The sequence below is a fragment of the Diuraphis noxia genome, unplaced genomic scaffold, assembly GCF_037042655.1.
Source record: "Diuraphis noxia isolate RWA-SAM2 unplaced genomic scaffold, SU_Dnox_SAM2 contig0001, whole genome shotgun sequence".
Taxonomy (NCBI): Eukaryota; Metazoa; Arthropoda; class Insecta; order Hemiptera; family Aphididae; genus Diuraphis; species Diuraphis noxia.
The window spans coordinates 69,259,401-69,282,485 of record NW_028301711.1 but is presented as its reverse complement, the minus strand read 5'-3'; the positions used below and the strand labels follow the sequence as shown (position 1 = coordinate 69,282,485).

Here is a 23,085-nt window from a genome sequence, read left to right as displayed (position 1 = left end):
AATCGACTGAAGTCCTATAATACGAGCGTGTGCGTGATAATGTATTATCTCCTGTAACTCCAGTGTGTAATTATATAGACTATGAAACATTATTGAAAATTTTTTAGAAATATATTATTAAAATATATCTGAACACAAAATAGTGTGAATGTTATAAGGTTCGATCAGTTTCTAGATACTGGAACGATGTAGGTAGATATAGATGTAGGTAGGGTGGATGCATAGGGGACATGATAGATAAGAATGCATGCAAAACAAACCTAATACAATTAATTAATTATCAATAATTAATACCAATGTATTAAAATAATAAAATATTCATCGCATAACAGCTTACTACCAACTACAGATCGACATCCAAACAACTTTTAATGCATACATTTAAATGAAATGTGGGCAAATAAAGTAGGTAAGTACTTACCATTTTTTCTTCGATTTGACTCAAATATTACATTATTTTTGATTATTCGCCATTAAATAATCACACAAGAAGATAATGTAAAATTTACATTTCGTTTTTAATTAGAATTTTTACTATAAATTCGATGTGTTTAATAATATGTCAAATGTCAGTAATATAGTAAGTCCACTGTTTGCATCAAAGTGCAAAGGCTGTGCTGTTTCAGATAGATTCGGGTAAAAAACGTTTATCTGATTCAAGGTTGAAAACAAAATCCAACTTGCTAACTACCTATTATCATTAGTTAATAAATTAATACAATTAAGAAAACTTTTTTTTCCGTTTTAAGTTCATTAGGATTAGTGATTTCATATCGATATCATTTTTAATTATTTGACGGGTCGTAATTCAGAATGTTTTATTAATATTTGAATTTGAAACTCGGTAATTCTTCCAAAATTTCAAGTCTCGTATACTATGACAGATGATAAAATAAATACACTAACGACAGGGTTTGTTGATAGTTGATGTTTAATTCAAAATAAATCGAGATACTTAAAAGTATCTATAACCATTTTTTTTTTCGTAGCATAATTAATACAAGATATAGAATATATAAAATAAAAATAACATAATAATATGTTAAATTAATAACAGTGAGCGTATAAATAATGATCTGTTATTCAAACTATGTTATAAGGATATTGTAATATATAATATTATTACCTACGGGCTACGATAGAAGATAAAATAAATACACCGATTATGGAGTTTATTGATAGTTGTTGATGTTTAATTAAAAATAAAACGATGTACTTAATACAATTGCTTAAAGTAACAGACATCTATATAATCATTTTTTTTTTTTTTTTGATTATAAAAAACCACTTTGATGGTAAAAAGATTTATCTAAGTCTAGTAGTTTATTTTTTAGATTTTTTTTTTTAATTCAATATTTTTTTGGTTAAATTAATTTGGAATGCAATAACTTTTGAAAAAATATGATTTTCGAAAATTTGCTAACATGAGTATATTTCTTAAATTATTTACTTATCATATAATATTAATAATTTTTGTCATACGATAAATAATTAAAATAATTTTTTTTTGTTTGGTAAGGTCTTTCTGTTACACCTTTTATACCCAAGTCTAATGATCAAACATTTTGACATTCTCATGAAAATGATTTTACTTTCTGAACCGCTTAGTGTTTGAATAGCAATGAAAATAATCATATTGCACACCAGTTAAGTTATATAAATATATTGACATAATATGTTTGACGAAAATACATTTTGAAATATTTTTCACCAAAACTTCACCGAAATAATAATATGATATGCGCATTTGATTAATTGTTAATTTTTCTCCTACATCATGACCACATGACGTGATTTATAGCAGAAATAATACGTTTGAGATTTTATGATACATTCTGACATCATCCAGACGCAGTACAGGAACATAATTACTATTGTAATATTATATTATTGCCCAATGATATTACTAGTGTTTAATAATAGTTTAAAATATAACGTACCAAACCCAACATAAATACGAAATATTATCGGTCGTCGATTATGTTTGTTGTACACGATAATTAATATTTTTAATACGAAGGCAGGTACGTTTGGGATGTAAACGTTATTGAACAACGGTGTACAGTGCAACTTTGCATAAGGATATAGGCAATAAAACCATTAAAACCACGTCTTATTCCTCAAATTAAATTAGTACTTAAATAAACAATACCAAACACATGAAAACTGTTCAGGTACCGGAGTTGTGTAGTATACGAGTATAATATAAGCTTCTACGGATTGAGAAAATATAATTTAATTACAGAATTAACAAAGCTTTAATTAAAGTATTATCATATGTCTGTAAGTTGGTAGAACTTTGAAAATGTTTTAGATCAAAAAGGAAAATTTGTTCCAAACAGTAATTGTTATTAAGGGTTTTGAGTTTCACATCCATGTTTGAGTACCTAACTCAAACTGCAGCTTTATTACATTTAAATATTGTTATTCGTTGATGGTATGAAATTATTAAAAAATTTTAAATACACAGCTACTAGCTTGTTCGAATGCATTATGATTTTGTAATATTTGATTAATATTAATATTTTGATTTTTTCGAGGCAAAATAAATTAATTTATTGTAAAACATAACTCATGTTGCATGAGTCATACATTTACAATCAATATAGTTAACGATTTAATGGCGCGTAGGTTAGGTTTTTACACAGTACGAAAACTCTGGCAAAAACAGTCTTCGATTTATGCGACATGAAAAGTATTTCGTTTTTAAATTATTTTTGCAAATATTATTATTGATTTTTTTTTATCAAACGCGCGAGACCTACATTTACTTTCTTTTTGCGGAAAATATAACTTTATTAAGTATTACGCGCGTTTTGTGTCAAGTATAATAGGTAGATATACAATGTATTCATGGCTTATTTAGTCAGTTTTTATTACATTAGAAACTACTACGATACAATAAAAAACTAATTAGTAAGTTCCGATACGTATAGCACGTGCACTTTATTAAACATTTAAAATCTTTCTCCAGCCTCAGTCCTTTGCACGGCCTAAAAAAGCCAAAAAAAGTTTGTAAATCAAAAGAATCTCTCATAAATTTTCCGATGAGAAAATAAAATATCAACAACGTTAAGTTTAATCACTGTTGTGATAGATGTTTAAAAAATATTATACTGTTGTGTTTGATCAACTCCGATAAAGTGCTTCTGCTTGAAAAAAATAATCAAAAATAAATGACCGTCGATTAATCAGCCATCCTCAAATCGTTTGTGTTTAACGTTCATCCATTAATTACTATTGAATGGAACTGATCGGAAAAACGTTCAGCGATATTGTATTTAACAATCTCTGAACAATGGCATTTTTTTTCCAATAATTACTAAATTTAATGCGTGTTGTGATTCGTGAGATATGGACATAATGGAGGGTATAAAATGTGTTTAATATAATAATATATAAATGTCGATTTGAAAGAATGTACAATTTACGAAATGAAATAATTTATGTTACCGAAAGAGATAATGATTTAGGAAAGGGGTAACCAAATTGCAGCCCGAGTACAAATTTTATCCGACCCTCAGACAACTAAAAAAAGTAAACTTTGATAATAATTATGGCCCGGATTTATATGCCCTAAAAACCTCAGAAATATGAATTTATGCTCAAGTTATATTTTTTAACACCATCATTTAAAATACAGGATCAAAATTTATTATTAGTTTTGTAAATGTGAAACAATTTTTAAAATTGATACCTCATAACAAATTGCTAATTTGTATTACCAATAGCAACCCTATAATAAACAAAAATATATATTCATGGGATACTGTATGTTTTTGACGGTAAAAAAAAAATGTAATCGGTTAAGGTGTTCCAGATATTAATCGAAACAATTTGAGATTATTTGATATACTCGTATTAAAGAAATATAGACCGTGATTTGAATGAAAAATTGTTCTGAAATTAACAGGTGCAAGACACATTTTGTACAATTAGTTGAAATCGACAAAAATATAAGTATCTCGATAGTAACCTGAAAAATACGTACCTAAAACGGTAAAAAAAAAAAATTGCACCAAACGTTATCAGCCGACTGTTATATTATTATTTAATGCATCTCTTGTTGATAATATAGTCACTGTTATAGGTATTAGGTACGTTGTACAACAATAAATATATAAAATATAAAATATAAAATATAAAATATATTATTATCATATATTTTGATACCTATTTAAACCACGGATATAGAATCCATATAGAATCTGATGCATAATGTTAAATTTCATGCTTTATATTTCAAAATGAGAGTAAATAAATAATATATACGGCTGCAGCTGCTCACAAAACAAAAGATTAAAATTGCTATAAACAGCTGTTTAGAAGACCGTCAGAGATAACTAAATATATATATATATATACGTTATTATGTGTTAGAAAGAAACGGATGACTTCGCGGATCCAAGGTCACGATTCATTCTTAAAATATAGATTTATACCAACTATACTATAGACACCGGGTGTTCGGATATGACAGTATAATATTATGATATGATACGCACTGGTGCAGTTCACAACTTGTTTAGATCCATTTGTATGTGTTGCAAGTGCCTTAGTAATCATGGAAGCGATAATTAACTGTTTTTTTTTTTTTTTTTTAACAATGCATTTAATGTGTATTTTTACCGTAGACATCGGGCACACCAAACGTGCATTGTGATGTGTGACTAAAATATTGAATATAATGTTATATATGTTTTGCACGAGTACATGACAGAATTAGGTATGTATAATTATAATAATAATAATTTATTTTCAGTAAATTGATCAATGATCCAAATGACATAACGCCATGTGTAAAAGTGAATGGTGTAGATGATTCGGGTGGATTTCACCAAAACAGTATGGTATTACATACGACTTCATCAATTTATGTATAAATTATATAATTTTATAGTGAAATAAATAAAAAAGTATCTTAATCCCTTTTAAAAAATTTGGACATTTTTTTTTTTAATAATTCAGAATATGTCATGGGATATTTCTAATCCCGACAGCGGGAAAATTTTGAAAATTTTTCAGTGGTTTGTTGCTACACTGGTAATATACGTCAATTGTCATATGTATTAGAATGAACAGCTTTGTCATATAGATATTAATAGCTATATGTATAATAGTGGACCAGTGTTTTTGCACTCCAACTCCGTATTAATATTAAATTCTACAATGATTACCATATATTTATTAATCTGTGACATTGGTATTATTATTGTAAAAAAATCATATAAGAGGATCAATATTTTGAGGTAAAGGCTTTTGTGATATTACACATAGTGTGGGTCTTATTCATTTTTAAGAAAGAACAACATCTGAATCAAAAATGTATCGAATAAATAGTATTATTTTCATTTTTATTTATAATATTAACTTCATTAAAACGAACTGTAGAGTTTTGTCTAACGACCTTCAACAGTTGTATTTTTAATTTACGGTTAATTAATATTGAAGAAAACAAATAAATATAAAAAAATAATTTACAATTTTTCAGTGTTTTAAGTCTGCACAATGGTGATCAAAATGTATTATTAATATTATCAATATTCTTTATCAATGATAAAATTGAAAAAAAAAATGTCTGTAATTCTCTATCATGATCAATGTTCATAGTGTTCATACATACCTCAGAAATACATGTGTGGTTTTGATTTATGTACTGAATGTACACCTTTATATATGCCATAAAATAATAGTCTAGCAACACTACATTGTTGAGTTGCTTATCAAAGAAATATAATTTACACTTAGTTCGTTTGTTATGGAAATTTAATTTTTGTTTATAAATAAACCAATGGACACAATGTTCATGAAAGTTATGAATTTTGAATTTAATATGAAAATAATTTTCGTTCAATTTGGTGTATAATTGTTTAACATTATATATAGAGCAGAATATGACGTCTGAAACGCTAGATGAAAATGAGACGAGCGCGGTTACTAACAATTCAACGACGGAAGACGAATCAACCACCACAAATGATTTTCATCCAGACGAGGAAGAAGAATTGCAGAGAAAATACTTGAACATGATCAAAATGTGCGATGTGTTAGCGGTCCAAAAATTATTGGAAAATAACAGTGGCTTTGACCTGAATTGCAAAAATTATCAGGGAATGACGGGTTTGAATTTAGCTGTCGAAGTTAACTGTGAGCCAATGATAGATTTCCTATTGTCGAAGACTGGGCTCGAAATTGGAGACTCTCTAATGCGTGCCATCCGTGGCAATCATTATTCAATCGTAATCAAACTGTTAGACACCCTCCAATCAAAAAATCCAGAAACTGCCAAATTGGGATATGAACATTCCACCGAGTTCCCACAGTACCTCACGCCGATTATGTTAGCTGCCCAGTGCGGCCACTACCAGATCATCAGCCTGTTGCTGGAACGTGGCCATACAATACCGATACCACACAAAGCTCGGTGTCTTTGTAAAGAGGTCAGTAAGAATGCATTTCTTTTTTTTCCACCAATTAATACTATAGTACCAATGTTTCAAATGTCTGTAAAAAAAATTTGGCAATCCAAAAAATCTTTAAAATTTTACAAAAGGTTTATTATAAGTAGAAAAATCGTTAGTGACCTTTTTGGTTATAACTTATAAGCATTTAAAGTTCAAATGTTTACGAAATATGTCAAAATCGTGAAAATTTGCATGGAATTATGTAGTTAAAAATTGATAAAATTATTGTGATTTTTACCTAAGGTTATTAAACCCAACACAAGGTTCTCCATAACTTTTCTTACAATAAATGTAAAAAAGAAAACTCCAAAGTCAATGTAGAAATCATTATGTAAGCGTATAAAAATATATTATAATTTAAATATAGGTAGTATAATTTTATATTCTAGACTGATGATCATCTACGTCCAGAATCGTTTTTTCTATACAGTGGTACATGGAATTCAAATTTAACATGTCCATAATAGTGATCTACTCTACATTTCTACTGTACAGCAGAGCCATATCAATTTGCCCCTTTTTTAATAATAATAATAAAAAAATAAATATTTATTATACATCCCTTCTTAGCCCATACTAAAATACCTTGGTCTAACAGTTGAATAACATTTAACTTGGGATTATTATTAAAGTGAGAAAAAACTATTCCTAAATAATTGGTTACATACTTAAAAATTTAATTAGTTACAAAGTTACTCCAATCAATATCAAACACATCATTTACAGAACCTTATTAAAACCAATCTGAAAATATGTACTCTCTATCTATAAAATATTATCCGACAGGTGTGCAAGTCTTTGGCCCAACTCAATAATGGCCTAGAGGCGTCTGAACTGAAACTGTCAGTGTTCCGGGCTTTGGCTAATCCATTTTACATTTACTTGACATCAGAAGATCCTATCCTGACCGCTTTTCAGCTAAGCAAGCAGCTCTTGGAGCACGGCAACGTGAACCGACTGTTCAAGTCCGACTACGATTCGTTGAACCTGCAGACCCGGCTTTTCGCCGTTGATTTGGTCGGGCTCTGCCGGTCAGCGAGTGAGGTGAAACTGATACTGACCCGGAAGGAGGGGTGCAACTTTTTCGGGTCGTTCCCGTACCATAGGCTGGTGATGGCTATGGACCTGAAGCAGAAGGAGTTCGTGGCGCACGGCAGCGTGCAGCAAATCCTGGAGGTGGCGTGGGCAGGCAACTGGTACGAATGGCGGGATCGCTGGTCCAATACAGCAGCCTGGGCCGTACTGTTGCGTGTGCCCCTGCTCCTTTGGATTCTCCTTTTGTACCTGGTTGCGCCGTACTCGAAAAGTAGCGAGTACTACTCGCTTCCCGTGAACAGGATGATCAACTACCTTGCATCGTATACCGTCTTCCTGGTGGTGCTGACGTGGGCTAACAATCTTGACAAGACATCAGCTGATTGCCCCAGTGATACAGTGAGTCTAGTGCTCAAAATTATCATCGTGGTTTATGCCGTAACGTTCGTGTTGCGCACCGTCAAGCTGGTCATGGTGCAGGGTCCCTGGCGGTTCTTTAGCATGCTGTGGAATATCTACGACTGTGTTAAACTGTGCATGCTGGCCGCCACAGCCGCGTGCTGGTGGTCATCATACTTGCACCCACATGACCCACCCATCCAGCGTAAGTACTGGGCATCGTTACACCCAACGCTGGTCAGCGAGGGCCTTCTGGCCATGGTCACGGTCATGTCTTATCTACGGCTGCTGTTCCTGTGCCAGCTCAGCTACTCACTGGGCCCACTGCAGGTATCCTTGGGCAAGATGACCACAGACTTTGCCCGACTAGCCGCCGTATTCGGTATCATCATCGTGGCATTCACCGCGGGCCTTTGTCGATTTTACCAATACTACGAGGGCATGACACGCGTTGACCCAATCACTGGTTACGAGACCAAACAGGACGAGTCGTTCATCAACGTGTTCTCGACTCTTAAGACGCTCTTCTGGGGTGTGTTTTGCATGACGTCCTCCACGGCTGGCACGGTGATCATCGAGAACACACCCGCCGAAGACGACGACGACGCAACGCCAGTCAACAACCATTATATCACACAGGCAGTGGGCACGCTTCTCTATTCCGTTTTTCAAACACTGTCCGTGATTGTCACACTAAACATGCTCATCGCCACCATGACCAATACCTTTCAGCGGGTTACAGGTAACTCGTATGTGGAATGGGTGTTTGGACGAACGGAGGTGTTCCTGTCATTCTCTATGCACAGCGATCTACCACCGCCCCTCAATATACTTCCGACCATCCGCTGTATGGTAGACTTTTTTAAGTGGTTGGTAAGTTGCTGTAGAGCTAGCTCCTTGGGCTTCGTTAACATGGTATCGTCCAAGAAATATCATGCAGACGCCTTCTCCGACAATAAAGCTTTTCATGATCTGATGCACAAACTTAGCCGACGGTACTTCCGTCATAGGCACCGACCAACCGATGCCAGAAAGTGTTTTACGGCCTGCAATTGAACGTTATTTTTACACTAAACTACTTTCTACACTCTAAATACACTTTTCTTCTAGGCTACTAGGTGGTAGTCCGATCATTGGTGTTTGTTTCAAAAATTAATTGATTTTTTTGGTCAAACACAGATGATCGAATAACTGTCGTTTGTTCTTCTCTCTGTCATTAATTGTAATTATATAGTATCCATTATCCAATATCAAATAGGTAATATTATTTTTGTATTTTGGACGCGTGTGATGCAATTAAACGTATTTTATGTTCTATGGATCGTTATTGACTAGTTCCATGTGATATAATATCACAAATGACAATATCAGTCAATACCTTTATAAAATATAATTTTATCAGCGATTTTGTAGGTAGGTAACCGACATTATATATTGTATAAACACAAATAGATGATACGTATCATCAATATCATATCAACAATTCGATCGCGTAGTTTAGATTTATTTTGTGATGTTAATTAATATTATAGTACCTACCCTAATAACACAGGCAATACAAATAAAACGTTTCTGAAAAGAGATCTTATTTTCTCTTTATTAGATAACGAAAATCTAAAGCAAAATAATTGTCAATAATTAAGTCAATAATATCCGAAGAATAAACCGGTTCTATTGATTGGTATGATAGATAACATGGTGTGTGAATACGTTTACCAAGAAAAAGTATTTTTTGTTTTAGATATGACATTTTTTGATAATGTGATAATAGTAACATGTGAATAAAATTATGGAAATTATGTGTATGATAGATTATGCCATTTACTTTAAATATTTACTACATTTATTGCTTAAAAAAAGACAAAGATATATTATGTATAACAAACTCCCTCCCTAATACGGGCTGTTCACAATTACATCAAGCAATTTCTGGACAACAATAGCTAATGTGTATTAGCGTGACACTAAAACTAAAACAGTTCTGTCCGCAATAACTCAACCGAAAAAAGGTCACTATTATGTTGCCGAAACATCAAATTACATAATATATTTTATATACTAGTCTGTCAAGCAAGCACCTTTACGACAGTTTACATAAAATATTACTAGTACTTATGTTTTACATTTCTCCCTCTTAAAATAAATGAACGCATACTACTATTAATTAACATCACAATATAAAGCTGAACTACGCCGATCGAATAGTTGAACTTCAGGTATACAAATTTTAAAATTACAATAACTATTTAGATTATAAAATACACAAATTATAAAATTGATTAATCAAATGATTTCAATTTATCCATGAATTCGAATAAACAGTGTGACTTTAAATTATAAAAAAAATTCTTCTTCTTGAACTAGCAGCAATGATTTTCTTAACAAGGATGAACATATTTGTTCCACAATCACAAAATTGCATTCATTATTCAGAAGTTCACTTAAAAAATTAAGCTCATTCATACTCACTTACAATGTATATTCAATTATCTCATTCACGGCGTTTACATTCATTATCTATTCAAAGAAATACGTTCACGTTATGTTTTCATTTATTAAGTTGTTCATTTAATATATGCATATATTTTTAATGAATTTCTATCTACAGATCATTTTTTTTAAAAAATTTTTTATCTATTTGTAGATATAGGTATAAATTTACAGCCTAATAAAAAAATTAATTGAATTTGAGTTATCAGAGAATATAGAGTTCTTTTATTAACATTTACACTATGCTTTTAAGAAATAAGTGCCTTTACTAATGATAAATATGGACGCAATGGACGCACATCCACGAACACATTTTTTTTCAAAAATAAAACCCATGTTAATACTAAACCTAACGATACTGTAATGTTTATTGGGTGAATAAAACACTATTGGCTCACTATTTACCTCAAAAATTACCAAAGTTTACAAATGTCTAAAAAAACCAGAGATTTCCAACGATTATCAGAGTTTCATAAAGTTATTTTCAATAGTAGCTTAGCCCAAAATACGCCTATCTGCTGACTACTCTTCAGGTTCAAAAGAATAAAAAAAAATAAGAACTTAATATTATGACGATTTTGAGGTGAATTCTGTAATGTAACACTACGATTGTGAGTTCACAGAAGGTGGGGTTTTTTTAAAATAAACGATGTGTGAAATAGCACACATACAAATTGCAAGTTTTTCACTTTCCACTGTTCAAACGAATTGTACAGATTTTTTCATCGCACGCGTGATTGCGTTTTTTTTATCGTAATTGTATAATACCTATGTATACGTGTTAGACACTGATGTTCTTTTGTGTGTGTGTTTTTGACTTTTTACTGTACACGCACTGTATAGCCACCAAAATATTAAAGTATCTAGCTTGTGTGAATCGACGTCTGTCTTCAATTACTGGTGTGCTCTGAGTGTCAGCACTGGCCGGTGCCACTAGTTTCTGAATGGGTGACCAACCGGGTTCTTAACGGCTAATCCTTGTCTAGCATACACGTGCTTAAACCAACCGTATCAACTAACTAGCCTTAACCCCTACAATAGCTGAATGGTCTTATTTACTGGTCTTAAAAAGAATAATTAAAACATTGGATGTTAAAATTCAGCCTCTTTAAAGTCTAATTATTAATTTAACTAATTATTCTTTAAAAATAAAAAAAAAATTCTAATGATTTAATATAATAAAATATATTACACACAATTAATGAAGTAAATTAATAACTGTGTTCAATTTGACGGATTTTATTACTAAACAAAATAATACTTTAATATTATAATCTATTAAAAAACCTTATTGACCAATTTATTAGAGATATGTTTATATTATACTAAACGATTTAATAGGTAGTAGATGAGACCCAAGTGATAACGTGCGTGTTACACACAATTGTTACTAAAAATAGTAAAAATCCATTTATTAACGGATATCGGAATTCGTATCGGAATTATTAGAATAAAATATTATAATATATAATATGAATATTTATATCTCATACCAGGATCTCGTGATATGATATGCCATTTTCCTGGGATCCAACGACGAAATTTTCATAATTTCTTACCTGAAACAAAAAACAAAAAAAAAATCATAATTTATTCAAATGATATTTTAATATTTTAACACAGAATATGCCAAATATAATATAATATTAGTAGTGTAATAAAGTTTCAAATCTGTAAATTATTTTTTACTAACTGCTAATGAAGTATAAAGAACTTTTTAAACATACATTTTATAAGAATTCTAGAAAATAAAAATTTACGTACACATGAAAAAACTCATCAAAAAATACACCCTGTAGAAAAAACCATAATCGTTTGAGTTGAAATTTTTCAATAGTTGGAAATAATTACAAAAATTACGTGATAAAATAACATTTTAATTACGTCTAACTTCAATTAATAGAATGCTTTAATTTTTATCCATTTATTCATTCTTACTACTTATATGTATACCGAACATTTAATAAATCAAGTAAACGGTACTTAATTCTAAGCATTTTAAGTACTTAAGTATTTGTATTTATAAGATATTATAATATTAGTAGATATAGTACAATTCCCTGACACTTGCTAAGGATTTTTTACGCATATTTATTTTTTGGGAGTTATTTTCTGACCTTTTTTCCTTGACATCTTTTTTTTTTTTTACCGAATAACATTATATAAGTATGAAAATGTTTGTGAAACGTTATACAAAGGGTCATACGCATCTACTCATTTTCAATTTAATAATTGAAAATATATATATTATATATTTTTCATGAACATCAAATCAAGAATATTATAACATAAAAATTCTCATTGTTTTAACGATCTCGTTAGTGTTCGTTTGAATAATTGTTAAATAACAGTTGATAAACAAAAAAATAACTAAGTAATGGATGAATTATGGTTATTATAGTTATGAAAATTTGTACTGTATTTTACTCGTTTAATTAATTACTGAAAAATGTTTCATTGTATAATACAAATTATTTTTTATACGCTGATTAATTAAATATTTTACAATCTGTTTTTTTATGCGACGAACAAAAATTTGTTAAAATAACACAGTGTCATTGATAATACTAAAAAAATAATAATTGAGCGGAAATCTCACACAGTTGAGACACCCTTTAAATAAATACTATATAAGATTATTATTACAGTGACTGTATTATAATCATCGTTATGATAATAATAAATTCAACTGATATTAACTCATCATAGTATTATAATAATACAATCCTGAGTTCTATTATGTTTACAAAAGGGTAACCTATCTATATTATAAGGTTTTAAGCTACGTAGCCGGATCAAGTAAAAATGATAATGGTCCATAGCGGAGAGTACCTATATGTAAGAGAGAGCGGTAAAGAGTTAAAGACTTTTAATAAAAATTTATCAGAGAATGACAGTTGGGATTTAGGTAGATTGTCCTTCAGTCCCTCTACCAACTAAAGAGCCCCCTGTATCATATAAAGGAATTTGAGATATAATTTCTAAATATTATGTGCAATAGAATAATATAATATTTATAATATTATGATATTTATAAATTAATAATAATTTTTATATTTTTTAGATAATTGTCTGGCTATTTTATGTAGAAGCGTATTGGAAAATACGAGTAAATATCTAAAATGTAATATAATGTATTAGCTGTAATAGGTATTTCGAGGTCATAATAGTCACAACAATCTTCGTTGTTATTATTAGGCAGGTGAATACTGTGCGTAACTATTTACGCATAATATATTATGTGCAGTACTTTTGACGTAGGTCAAAAAAAATTACTCCGTGGAGAAGTTATACCATATACATATATACATTCACCTATGCGATTAGCTATTATGATCTACAGGCGTAATATGATTGCAATTTGATATGCAAGCAGACGAAATTATACTATTTATGAAAGAAAATTACACGTTTTCACGGTCACTATAATTGCGATAGGCATAAATATTATATATATATATATACGTCATACGTATATAATAATATACAGTTTAAATATTTTTAAATTACATTGACGATTCGATCGTCTTCATCATGATTTTCACATTTCATAAAAATAAATTAGACCTTCCTAATTGTTAATACGTCGATTTACGGTACAAAAACAATGTTTAGGTACCAGGTTAGGTAAGTATACAGTGTAGGTATACTTATCAAAGGTTAGAATGGAAATCCAATAAAACATAATATAACAGTCATGTTGTATTTCCCTATTTAAGGGGTATGCTGTCATAGTCGTTAATATGCACTGTTATTATAAATTGTGGACAAACAATATTTATAGAAGACATTCACCGAATAATCTCCAAATAGTCCCAAAATATTATATATTTTTGAATTATGTGTTATATAATTAAGTGATAAAAATTATAAAAAATACGTAATATAGGTAATTTTGAATAAACGTCTTTATATAAAAAAAAAAATGTTGAAAAACTTTTATTTAAATATATTTAAACTTTTTACTATTAAACTGGTTGTTATAAATAATTTCAAATCAATAGTACCTATGAGCAAAATTTGTTGAGGGGCATTAATATTAATTTTGGGGAACAAATTTTATTATCGGGAACATATATCTTGTGATCCCATAATCTGCACATGCCTATAGCTGCAGTACGTAAATCAATAATAACACAACTATTGTAGCTATGAAATTTTTTGTACTTAAAAGATTTTTCCGATAGATAGTTTTAGTAATCGCGTATATGACACACAAAGATTAGCAGCAGATGGGCTACGTCCTTGTATATTATAATGTGGAGACGGCACATTATTATTAGTTTTGATAAATCTTTCGACGCTTTCGATCACTGGCGACTGATACACTGTGCGTGTTCTTATTATCTCTGCTTGAAACGCTGAACCATATCGTCGCAGTCGATGATCATCACCATAACAATATAATAATATATTATTATAATATTGTATGCACACATTTTAACACGTAGCAAACCGTGTAATTTTCTAGTCTCGAGTCGTGTTTCGTGCACCCTCATCAATCAAAACTCGTTTACGTCGTTTAAGTCGCGATTGCGGTCGACTGATATAATATATATAAAGCATTATATTATATGAACACGCGCGGACGACAAACTCGCAAGTGTGTGGTCATTAAAGCCTCCGTATCTTGTAATACGTATTATATTATACCATAGTGGTAGTGGTGGTAGTGATGATGATGATGATAATTATAAAGCACATAATAGTAATAATTACTACGATAATATTATTATTATATACAGTCAGACACCCTCGACGAACAGCTGGGGACGGTGAAGTGGGTATATTGTAGGTATATACATGAACGCAAACACAAAATATTATGATCGATGGCCAGAAAAATCCTAAAGTTGCATTTTAGGTAAGTTATAGTCCACCACATACTCTTCTCTCCGAGTATGATTTTTTTTTTTTTTTTGTAAGGAAAACCCGCGGCAACATAGGCCATTGGGTGTGGGGTGGTACGGTAGGGGTTATTTTTGTATGTTTGTTTGTAGGTTTTTAAGTGGGTAGGGTTGTAAACACGTGTTTGTGTATGTGTGGCAAGGATAAGGAGTATGATTTTATGAGCCCTGCAATGGATAAATCTGGGTCGATTTGATGGTCGTTTCGTCAATCACGTATATTTAAAGCCCATAACGGCAATTTTGTATATTTTTTCTAAGAAAAAAATAATTTTACACTTATTAAATACATATATATATATATATATATATTTCTTTCTATAAAAATTTCAAAAAATTAAACGATTTTCAACAGATTTTGTTCGATCATGTTTGACATTTGTGTCATAAAACTTATGGCTCCTTGGCCATTGATTATTCGTAACAATACGCGTATCTAAAACTTATTAAACAATAACAATCTCCGAAAAGCATACAATCTTCAATCTTCGTGTATAATATCAAATAGGAAATAGAACTATACATGACAAAATATTTTTAAATATTGAAAGCTCTCATATTGGATGAATCATTTAACGGAGGATACTAGGAATTATTCAAAATGTTTCAATGGTTTTAAAAATATTAATTTACATGGTTTTCAAGTTGTTAAAAAATAATATGTTTATTAAAAAATTATATTTAAAAATGTTTTTACCCTCATTTTTAGATTCTGAACGAAGTGATGAATGTATTGATTTTACAATGATGTGTGTTTTTTTTTTTTTTTTGTGTGTCTGTGTACAGCATAACTAGTCGAAATAATGCTTCGATTTCAAACTTTGGGGGTGGTTTCCGATGTAAAATTGAAGATGATTGGTGCATGATACAGGTCAAAAGTAAACATTTTTCAACTGTTTTCAAAAAAATCGAGAAAAACAAATAAAAAAATGACAAAAAAACTGGAATTTTTACGCAAAACCAGTTTTCGACCAAATTGATTCTTTTATATGGTTGTAATTCAAAAACTAATCACTGTAAATACTTGAAATTTTCACTAAATGTTGATGTTAGTGTTATATATATACAGATTAATTTTCAAAAAGTTTTGACTTTTTTTGAGTTATTTATAGACCACTGAAATTTTCGATTTTTTTGAGAATTTTTTTTGAAGTGTCGGTAAAAAAATGTTAGACGACAAAAAAAACTTGAAAATTTAATACAAAGTTCCTTATAAGTTGTTCTTATTGTAGCTAAAAAAAAATTAAAAATCGTTACCGTAAAACGGGGTGAATAGAAACACTTTTGAACTTTGAAGGTTATTTTCTATTTGGGCTTTATAAATGATCAATACATCAAAATATTGGTCTCATTGAGCACTTTAAGTATGTATACTCAAATTTTTTTTTTGTCCAACAAATTTTTTTATATATTTTTTTAAGTGCATTGTTTCTATTCCCCCGAAAGATGGTGTCAATAAAAACATTTATGGTTTCTCGGTGTATTTTTCTATTTTACCAACTGAAGGATAGATAGAAACAAATATCTAGATTTTTAAAAATATAGAGAACAAAATTTCTGATTTAAAATTTTTTTTTTTTAACTCAAATATTTTAATAAAAAAAAAATTTGAATATAATAAAAGAAAATTTTCAAAATAAAATGAACAGCCTTTCTTGGTTTAAAATGTTTAGAAATAAATAACAAAGTTTGATAGTAAACATTTTACCTATATAACATTATTTAGAAATATATTTTTTTTTAATAAACATTTGTTAAAATTATAAAAACAAAACTAATATAAAAAACGTTACTTATTAAAAATACAGTCTTTTAAACATTTTCGAATCAGTCTTTAGGGTGTCCTTCCCTAATTGAGACTTAATAGACTTTAGTATTAACATACCTAACCTTTGTATGTACGAGCCATAATAACTATGTTTCTATTCACCCCTAAAATGGCAAAATTCAGTTTAACCTATATATTAAATTGATGAATTAATTTTATTAATTAATACTTACGATTTATAAGACTTAACAATATTTGAAATAAATAAAAACAAGAAAAATGAAATTTTTAAAAATATTTACATGATAACAAGTACCGTTGATATACGTAATAAATTATTAGGATTATTATCAGTTGTTGCTTATCAATTTTTAACAGTATGGAGGTAGAAATAAACGGAACGTTTAGAGAACATCGAATTTCGTACTTATGTGTTTTCGATTTAGTGAAGGTTTCATATTGATAAAACGAATATTCAGTCGGGGAGACGTCGAAGTAATAACTTTCCTGATTTTGTTTCTATTCGCCCCGTTTTACGGTAGTCACAATTTTTTTTTATAAGCGTTTATAGTTCAAATTTTTACGAAATATATCGAAAACGCGAAAATTTGCATGTAATTTTGAAGTTGAAAAATCATAAAATTTTTTGAGTTTATAACTAAGGATTAAGAATACAACACTAAGTTTTCCATAAGTTTTTCTTCAAGTAGCTATAGAGAAATCTCGAAACGTCATCATAGGAATAATTTGAGGTGCGTTTGAATTTTAAATTTTTACGAAATAGCATTACGATAACGATTTATCCTGAAACGATTTTAAATAATTGTTATTATTCAAAAAGTATAAGTCGTAGATACGTGAAAATTTTATCAGTTATTTAGATTGGCATTTTCTTTACATGATTTAAATTTAAAAATATTTTGACTTTTTTTGAGATATTAATAGACAACTGAAATTTTCAATTTTTCTGAAAAATTTTTTTGAAGGGTTGATAAAATTTTTTCCGTCTATCAAAATACTTGAAAATTTAATACAGAGTTCCTCATAAGTTATTCTTATAGTGAATAAAAATTATAATAATACATAGGCACAATTTCTTTTTATTAGTATTTAAAGTTCAAATATATTGACTAAATACGTAAAAATTACGAACATTCGCAAATTATTTTAAGCTAGAAATTTATACAAAATTTTCTTTTTAAATCAAAGATTTGAAAATTTTAATTATCTATAATATATCCTAGACTGACAAATCATCTCCGTTCAGAATCGTTTTTCGTATACAATGATACCTATCATTGCATTCAAATTTAATCCCATCCATTACAGTAACCTACTGTACAGCAGAGCGACATACACGACTTACCCGCTTAAAAAAAAAAACTTTTTTAACAACAACATTTTTACACAGTTTTAATTTCAACTTCTAAACCAAACTATTTTCATGTATTTCGATACGTGAATAAAAATTGAATTTAGGACGAATATTCAGTTTATTAGTTAAAATTGTTTAAAATATATCTAGATGAGCGGAGTAGTGGGCCAGCATTTTCAGAGTAACCGTATACCACTCCACTTCGCTCATCAAAACATTAAATACTTCATCGCATAAGCTACTCGTCCTAAATCCAACTTTGATGTGTAAAAATACACCGAAATAGTTTGATTTGGGTTATGAATTAAAATCGTAAGTTTTCATTCAAAAAAGTAAAAACATAACAAACGTTAAAGATACAAAATTTTGGAATTCGTTTAGTAAGTAACCTATCGGACTGCGTGACCTACCGTGTTGAATATTCTGATGGTAATTTTAAGTCAAATTAAAATTCATAAAATTATGCAATTTTATTATTATTAATTTAACCAACAATATAAATATTAAATAACACAGGATCACATGAAATTATGTGAAATTCAGATTTAAAAAAACAATGTTTAAGAATATTGAAAATCTATCAGTTACGTCAAAATTATTAAAAGAAAAAATAAATGTCATGACATTATTTTAGTATATGAAAAACTTAATTTGTTTAAAAGTGTTTGACAATTCACTTTTTGTACATCCTTAAAAAAAAAAAAAATGTGTCTTGTATTTATTAATAGATCGGCAACCATATATTGTCCTTTATTCATAATATATTAGATCATCTAATTTTTCTTGGTACCTAGATCATATTACTAAACGAATTCCAAATTATTAGTAAATATAGTAATATGTATGTAAATAAACTTTAAAAAAATGTTTGACGAGTTCTTAGAAACCTTGAAAAAAATATCGTTGAGTGGGCGTGTATATTAAAATTAAATAATTAAAATAATTAATATGCACTTCCCGATTTAAACATCAACTGCGTAAAACATCATTAAATTTTAATAAATGCGTCATAGTTACTTTTTTTGAAATTTACATTCATGCGATGCATGCAATATTATCGATTGATTTTTTTAAACAAATTTATCATCAACTAAAAATAAACATTAATAAAAACTGCCATTTATATTATAATATTATTACTTCATTTGTTTTACGATTACGATTACACATAAAGTCGTAATAATAATAGTGCAGTTTAAATATTTACGTTGAAATGACTTACGAAATTTGAAATAAGAAAGTATTAGACGGTACCTATTTGCTTTTAGAACGTACAATACTTTATATTCCTACCTATATGCGCTATTAAAATAAATTAACAAAAACGTACAGTATGACTATATGAATTTATAATTTCGAGCACCTATTGGCTATTGTGTCAAGTCTCTAAATCCATGCATAATAAACTTAAATAGTTAAGTACACAAAACTTTAGTATTGCAGTGTTTTCGTTACCTAATGAATTGTTTAAAAATTATTTTCAACGTTTTACTTCTTAAACGGCTTAAACCATAATATTAACATGCTGTTATTATAATATTATAATGACCCAGCTATAAGTATACCTTCAACCCATGGCGTTACTGTATTTAATATATTATGATTGATGACCAAGTAGTATTTAATTTATTTTTATAAAAAATTGTGTTATAAATATTCGCCTTTATGTATTTGTTCGTGCAGGGTACCTATAAATAGTCCAAGTAATTAACAATTTAACAACTTTCACTTCGGATAATAATTTATAGAAAATATTAGGACGCGTACTGACGCATAATATTGTTGACCACCAGAGAAGATGATATAAGTATATTTGGAACCATTGATTATAATACCAATATAGGTGGTTACGACCAAAGATCGAACATGGTATGGTACCGTTTTGACGACTATATAGCCCATATATTTTTACACGAACAGTTACTAGACTATTTTTATTTGCATCATGCAAAGATGATCCATTCGCTATTTCTTAAATAATTAGCAATACCATAATATAGTATCATAAATTCAGCTAGGGTTCGGAAGGCAAATAATGTACGTATGTTGTTGGTAAGTATATTCGACCATCGAAAACAAAATATAGTAATTAGTCTTACACGTCGTCAATCGTCATCGATGTCGTATAAGAAATACAATTTCGTTTTATTGAAGATTTTTATTATTAGGTGTTTTGCATATTTCAAATCTAATATTACTAACAGCAGCTTTGGATTCTAATTCCTGAGCAGTAAGCACCTTGATATACCATAGTACCACATGTCCAAATACGTACTGCATATTGTACTATTATTATAATTTTATAGGTATAATTAAATAATTGTGATAAAAAAATCTCAATATATATTTTTTTAATCATAGAGTTAGAAGTATTAAGATGACTAAAAGCATATATTGCGTAATTTATGTTGACTATAAATATAATTATTTTTAAAATGAATTAATCATATTGGAAGGAACTTTTTTGTTTTACCCTATGTATAGAACAAATGTTCGCTTATAAATACATATTTTATATAATGTATTATATGTTTAATGTTTATATAATATTGTAGACGTAACGCATATAATATTATGCTGCACAACTTCTCTGATAATACATTTATTTCACTTATAATCCTTTTATAACTCTCAGAAGTTTTTAAAAAGTTTGAAGTGAACACATTTCCATAGAAACTACTTGAATCATAATATTATCATACTTAAATATTGTGAACAATTTAAGCGCATAAACATCAATACAACTTAAACAAAACCCTCTAAACAAAAACATTTAAATAATTTAATATGTTCAATATTATATGGTTAATAAACTGCTTATTAAAATCTAACTTTCAGAGTTGAATAGATTTAATCAGTTTTCCATGAATTAATTATAAAATATCAAAGAATATTGTATGCAAGATTGTATTACAACTCTGAAAGCTTTAGTTTTTAATAAACAAAAAAACTAATATTAATAATAATATATTAAAATTCATAAATCATTACTATTCGTTATTAGTGTTTTGTATAATATTATTTAAATAAAATTTCAATTTAAATACGTTAGCGTTTGCATGCCTTAACGCTGTTATATTTATTCTACGATTAATACCGTGCATTTATTCTCGCATTTACAAACAAAATACAACTTAATAAACGATCAATAATGATGATCATTAAGCAATAATTATTTGGAATTAAAATACAACTGTGACGTGTTTTGTGGCAATTAATACTACACGCCACGTGTTATAGAATAAAAATTAAGTTTTAACCGATAGTATACGAGTATAAGTAGTACACCAGATCTGAATGTAACTCATTATAAATCTGTTTACCAGCATTTTACAGCTGCAGCGTATCGTATGCGACGTTAAGGCTTCCAAATGAGATCTAAGCGAAAATATCAGAGGGATAACACTGGTGGAATATTAAGACGAAAATAATTTATAGGCTATAATTCAAAGCGTGACGAATTTCGGTAGGTAATTTCACAATAATTATTATATTTTCGGTTAAGTATAAAAAATCAAAAATTATAAACAGATGTAGGTGTACACCATGGTATTTAAGTCTGTATCGATAATAATTAATCGATAGTACTCAAATAATTATGAACCTATTTATTAATAATATTTATATAGAATAATCTGATGATATTATATCATTAACCTATAATATAGAAACACAATAAAATAACATACTATATTACAAGGTGATTCACCAATCACCAACCAAGCTTATTCCATTTATCCATTTACAATAGATACATTATACCTATACATAGCTAGGTATATGTATTTAACACATTAGTGAATTTCCAACTACATTATCAAATGCTTACCAAATTTTTTGTACCAGTGCCCTGTGGTGATACAATAATTATAATTTTTAAAGATAATAACATGATACATTTTTACTAAAAACTGTCAAGTAGATTGATTTTTTGAAGATTATAAAAATTAAAAAATGTATATACATTATGTATTTACTACAAATTAATAATATCGTGTTCATTTAATAGCTTTACATAAGATATAAATATTATATTATACTAAGGTACTATTAATTTGTATTATATTAAAAGTATATCTACATTGACTATTTGTAAAAATTAAAAATGTTAGAAAAATAATATTTATTAATAATAAACATCATTATGTAATCCAAATAAGTCGAAATCTATCTTCGTAAAATTCAAAGTTTGATAACTTTTATTACCTATTCATTCAAATTTGGATTGAGGTACATCGATATTTAAAAAATATAATTAAAAATGTCATGATTATTATTAAAAAAATAAAATTGTTGTTTGTATCGCCAATTGTATAAAATATAATTAAGTACTATATTATTTTAAAATATGCGATCTTTAAATATACCAACTACGAAATTCTAAAAATCAGATTCAGAATTGGAATATAGATGTATATGGATGACGGTGCTTCAACGGTGCAAATCAATTAATATAATAATGCGATATTATATTACATACCTACGCATCTGCGTTGCTCACCGAACTCGACCTATCATAGAAACGAATGGCCCATGATTTTTTGAAATGAAAATTCACTCAGAATGTACTGAAGTTACAATCTGATTTTTAGGTACTCTATCTATTATAGTAGTTGTCAGTGTACAATTTACTATACGACAATGCGA

General features: G+C 28.8%; 1 protein-coding gene across 2 annotated transcripts in view; it reads right to left on the bottom strand.

Moving 5' to 3' along the window:
* Positions 1-23,085, bottom strand: part of LOC107169051 (pseudouridylate synthase RPUSD2-like) — a 530,147-nt gene that overhangs the window by 98,257 nt on the left and 408,805 nt on the right. The window contains exon 3 of one of the 2 annotated variants that reach the window (XM_089217235.1): positions 11,882-11,947. The exons of the other annotated variant lie outside the window; for it this stretch is intronic. Coding sequence (XP_089073361.1) covers positions 11,882-11,947 — 66 coding nt within the window. The remainder of the gene's footprint in view (positions 1-11,881; positions 11,948-23,085) is intronic. 2 annotated transcript variants of the gene reach the window in all.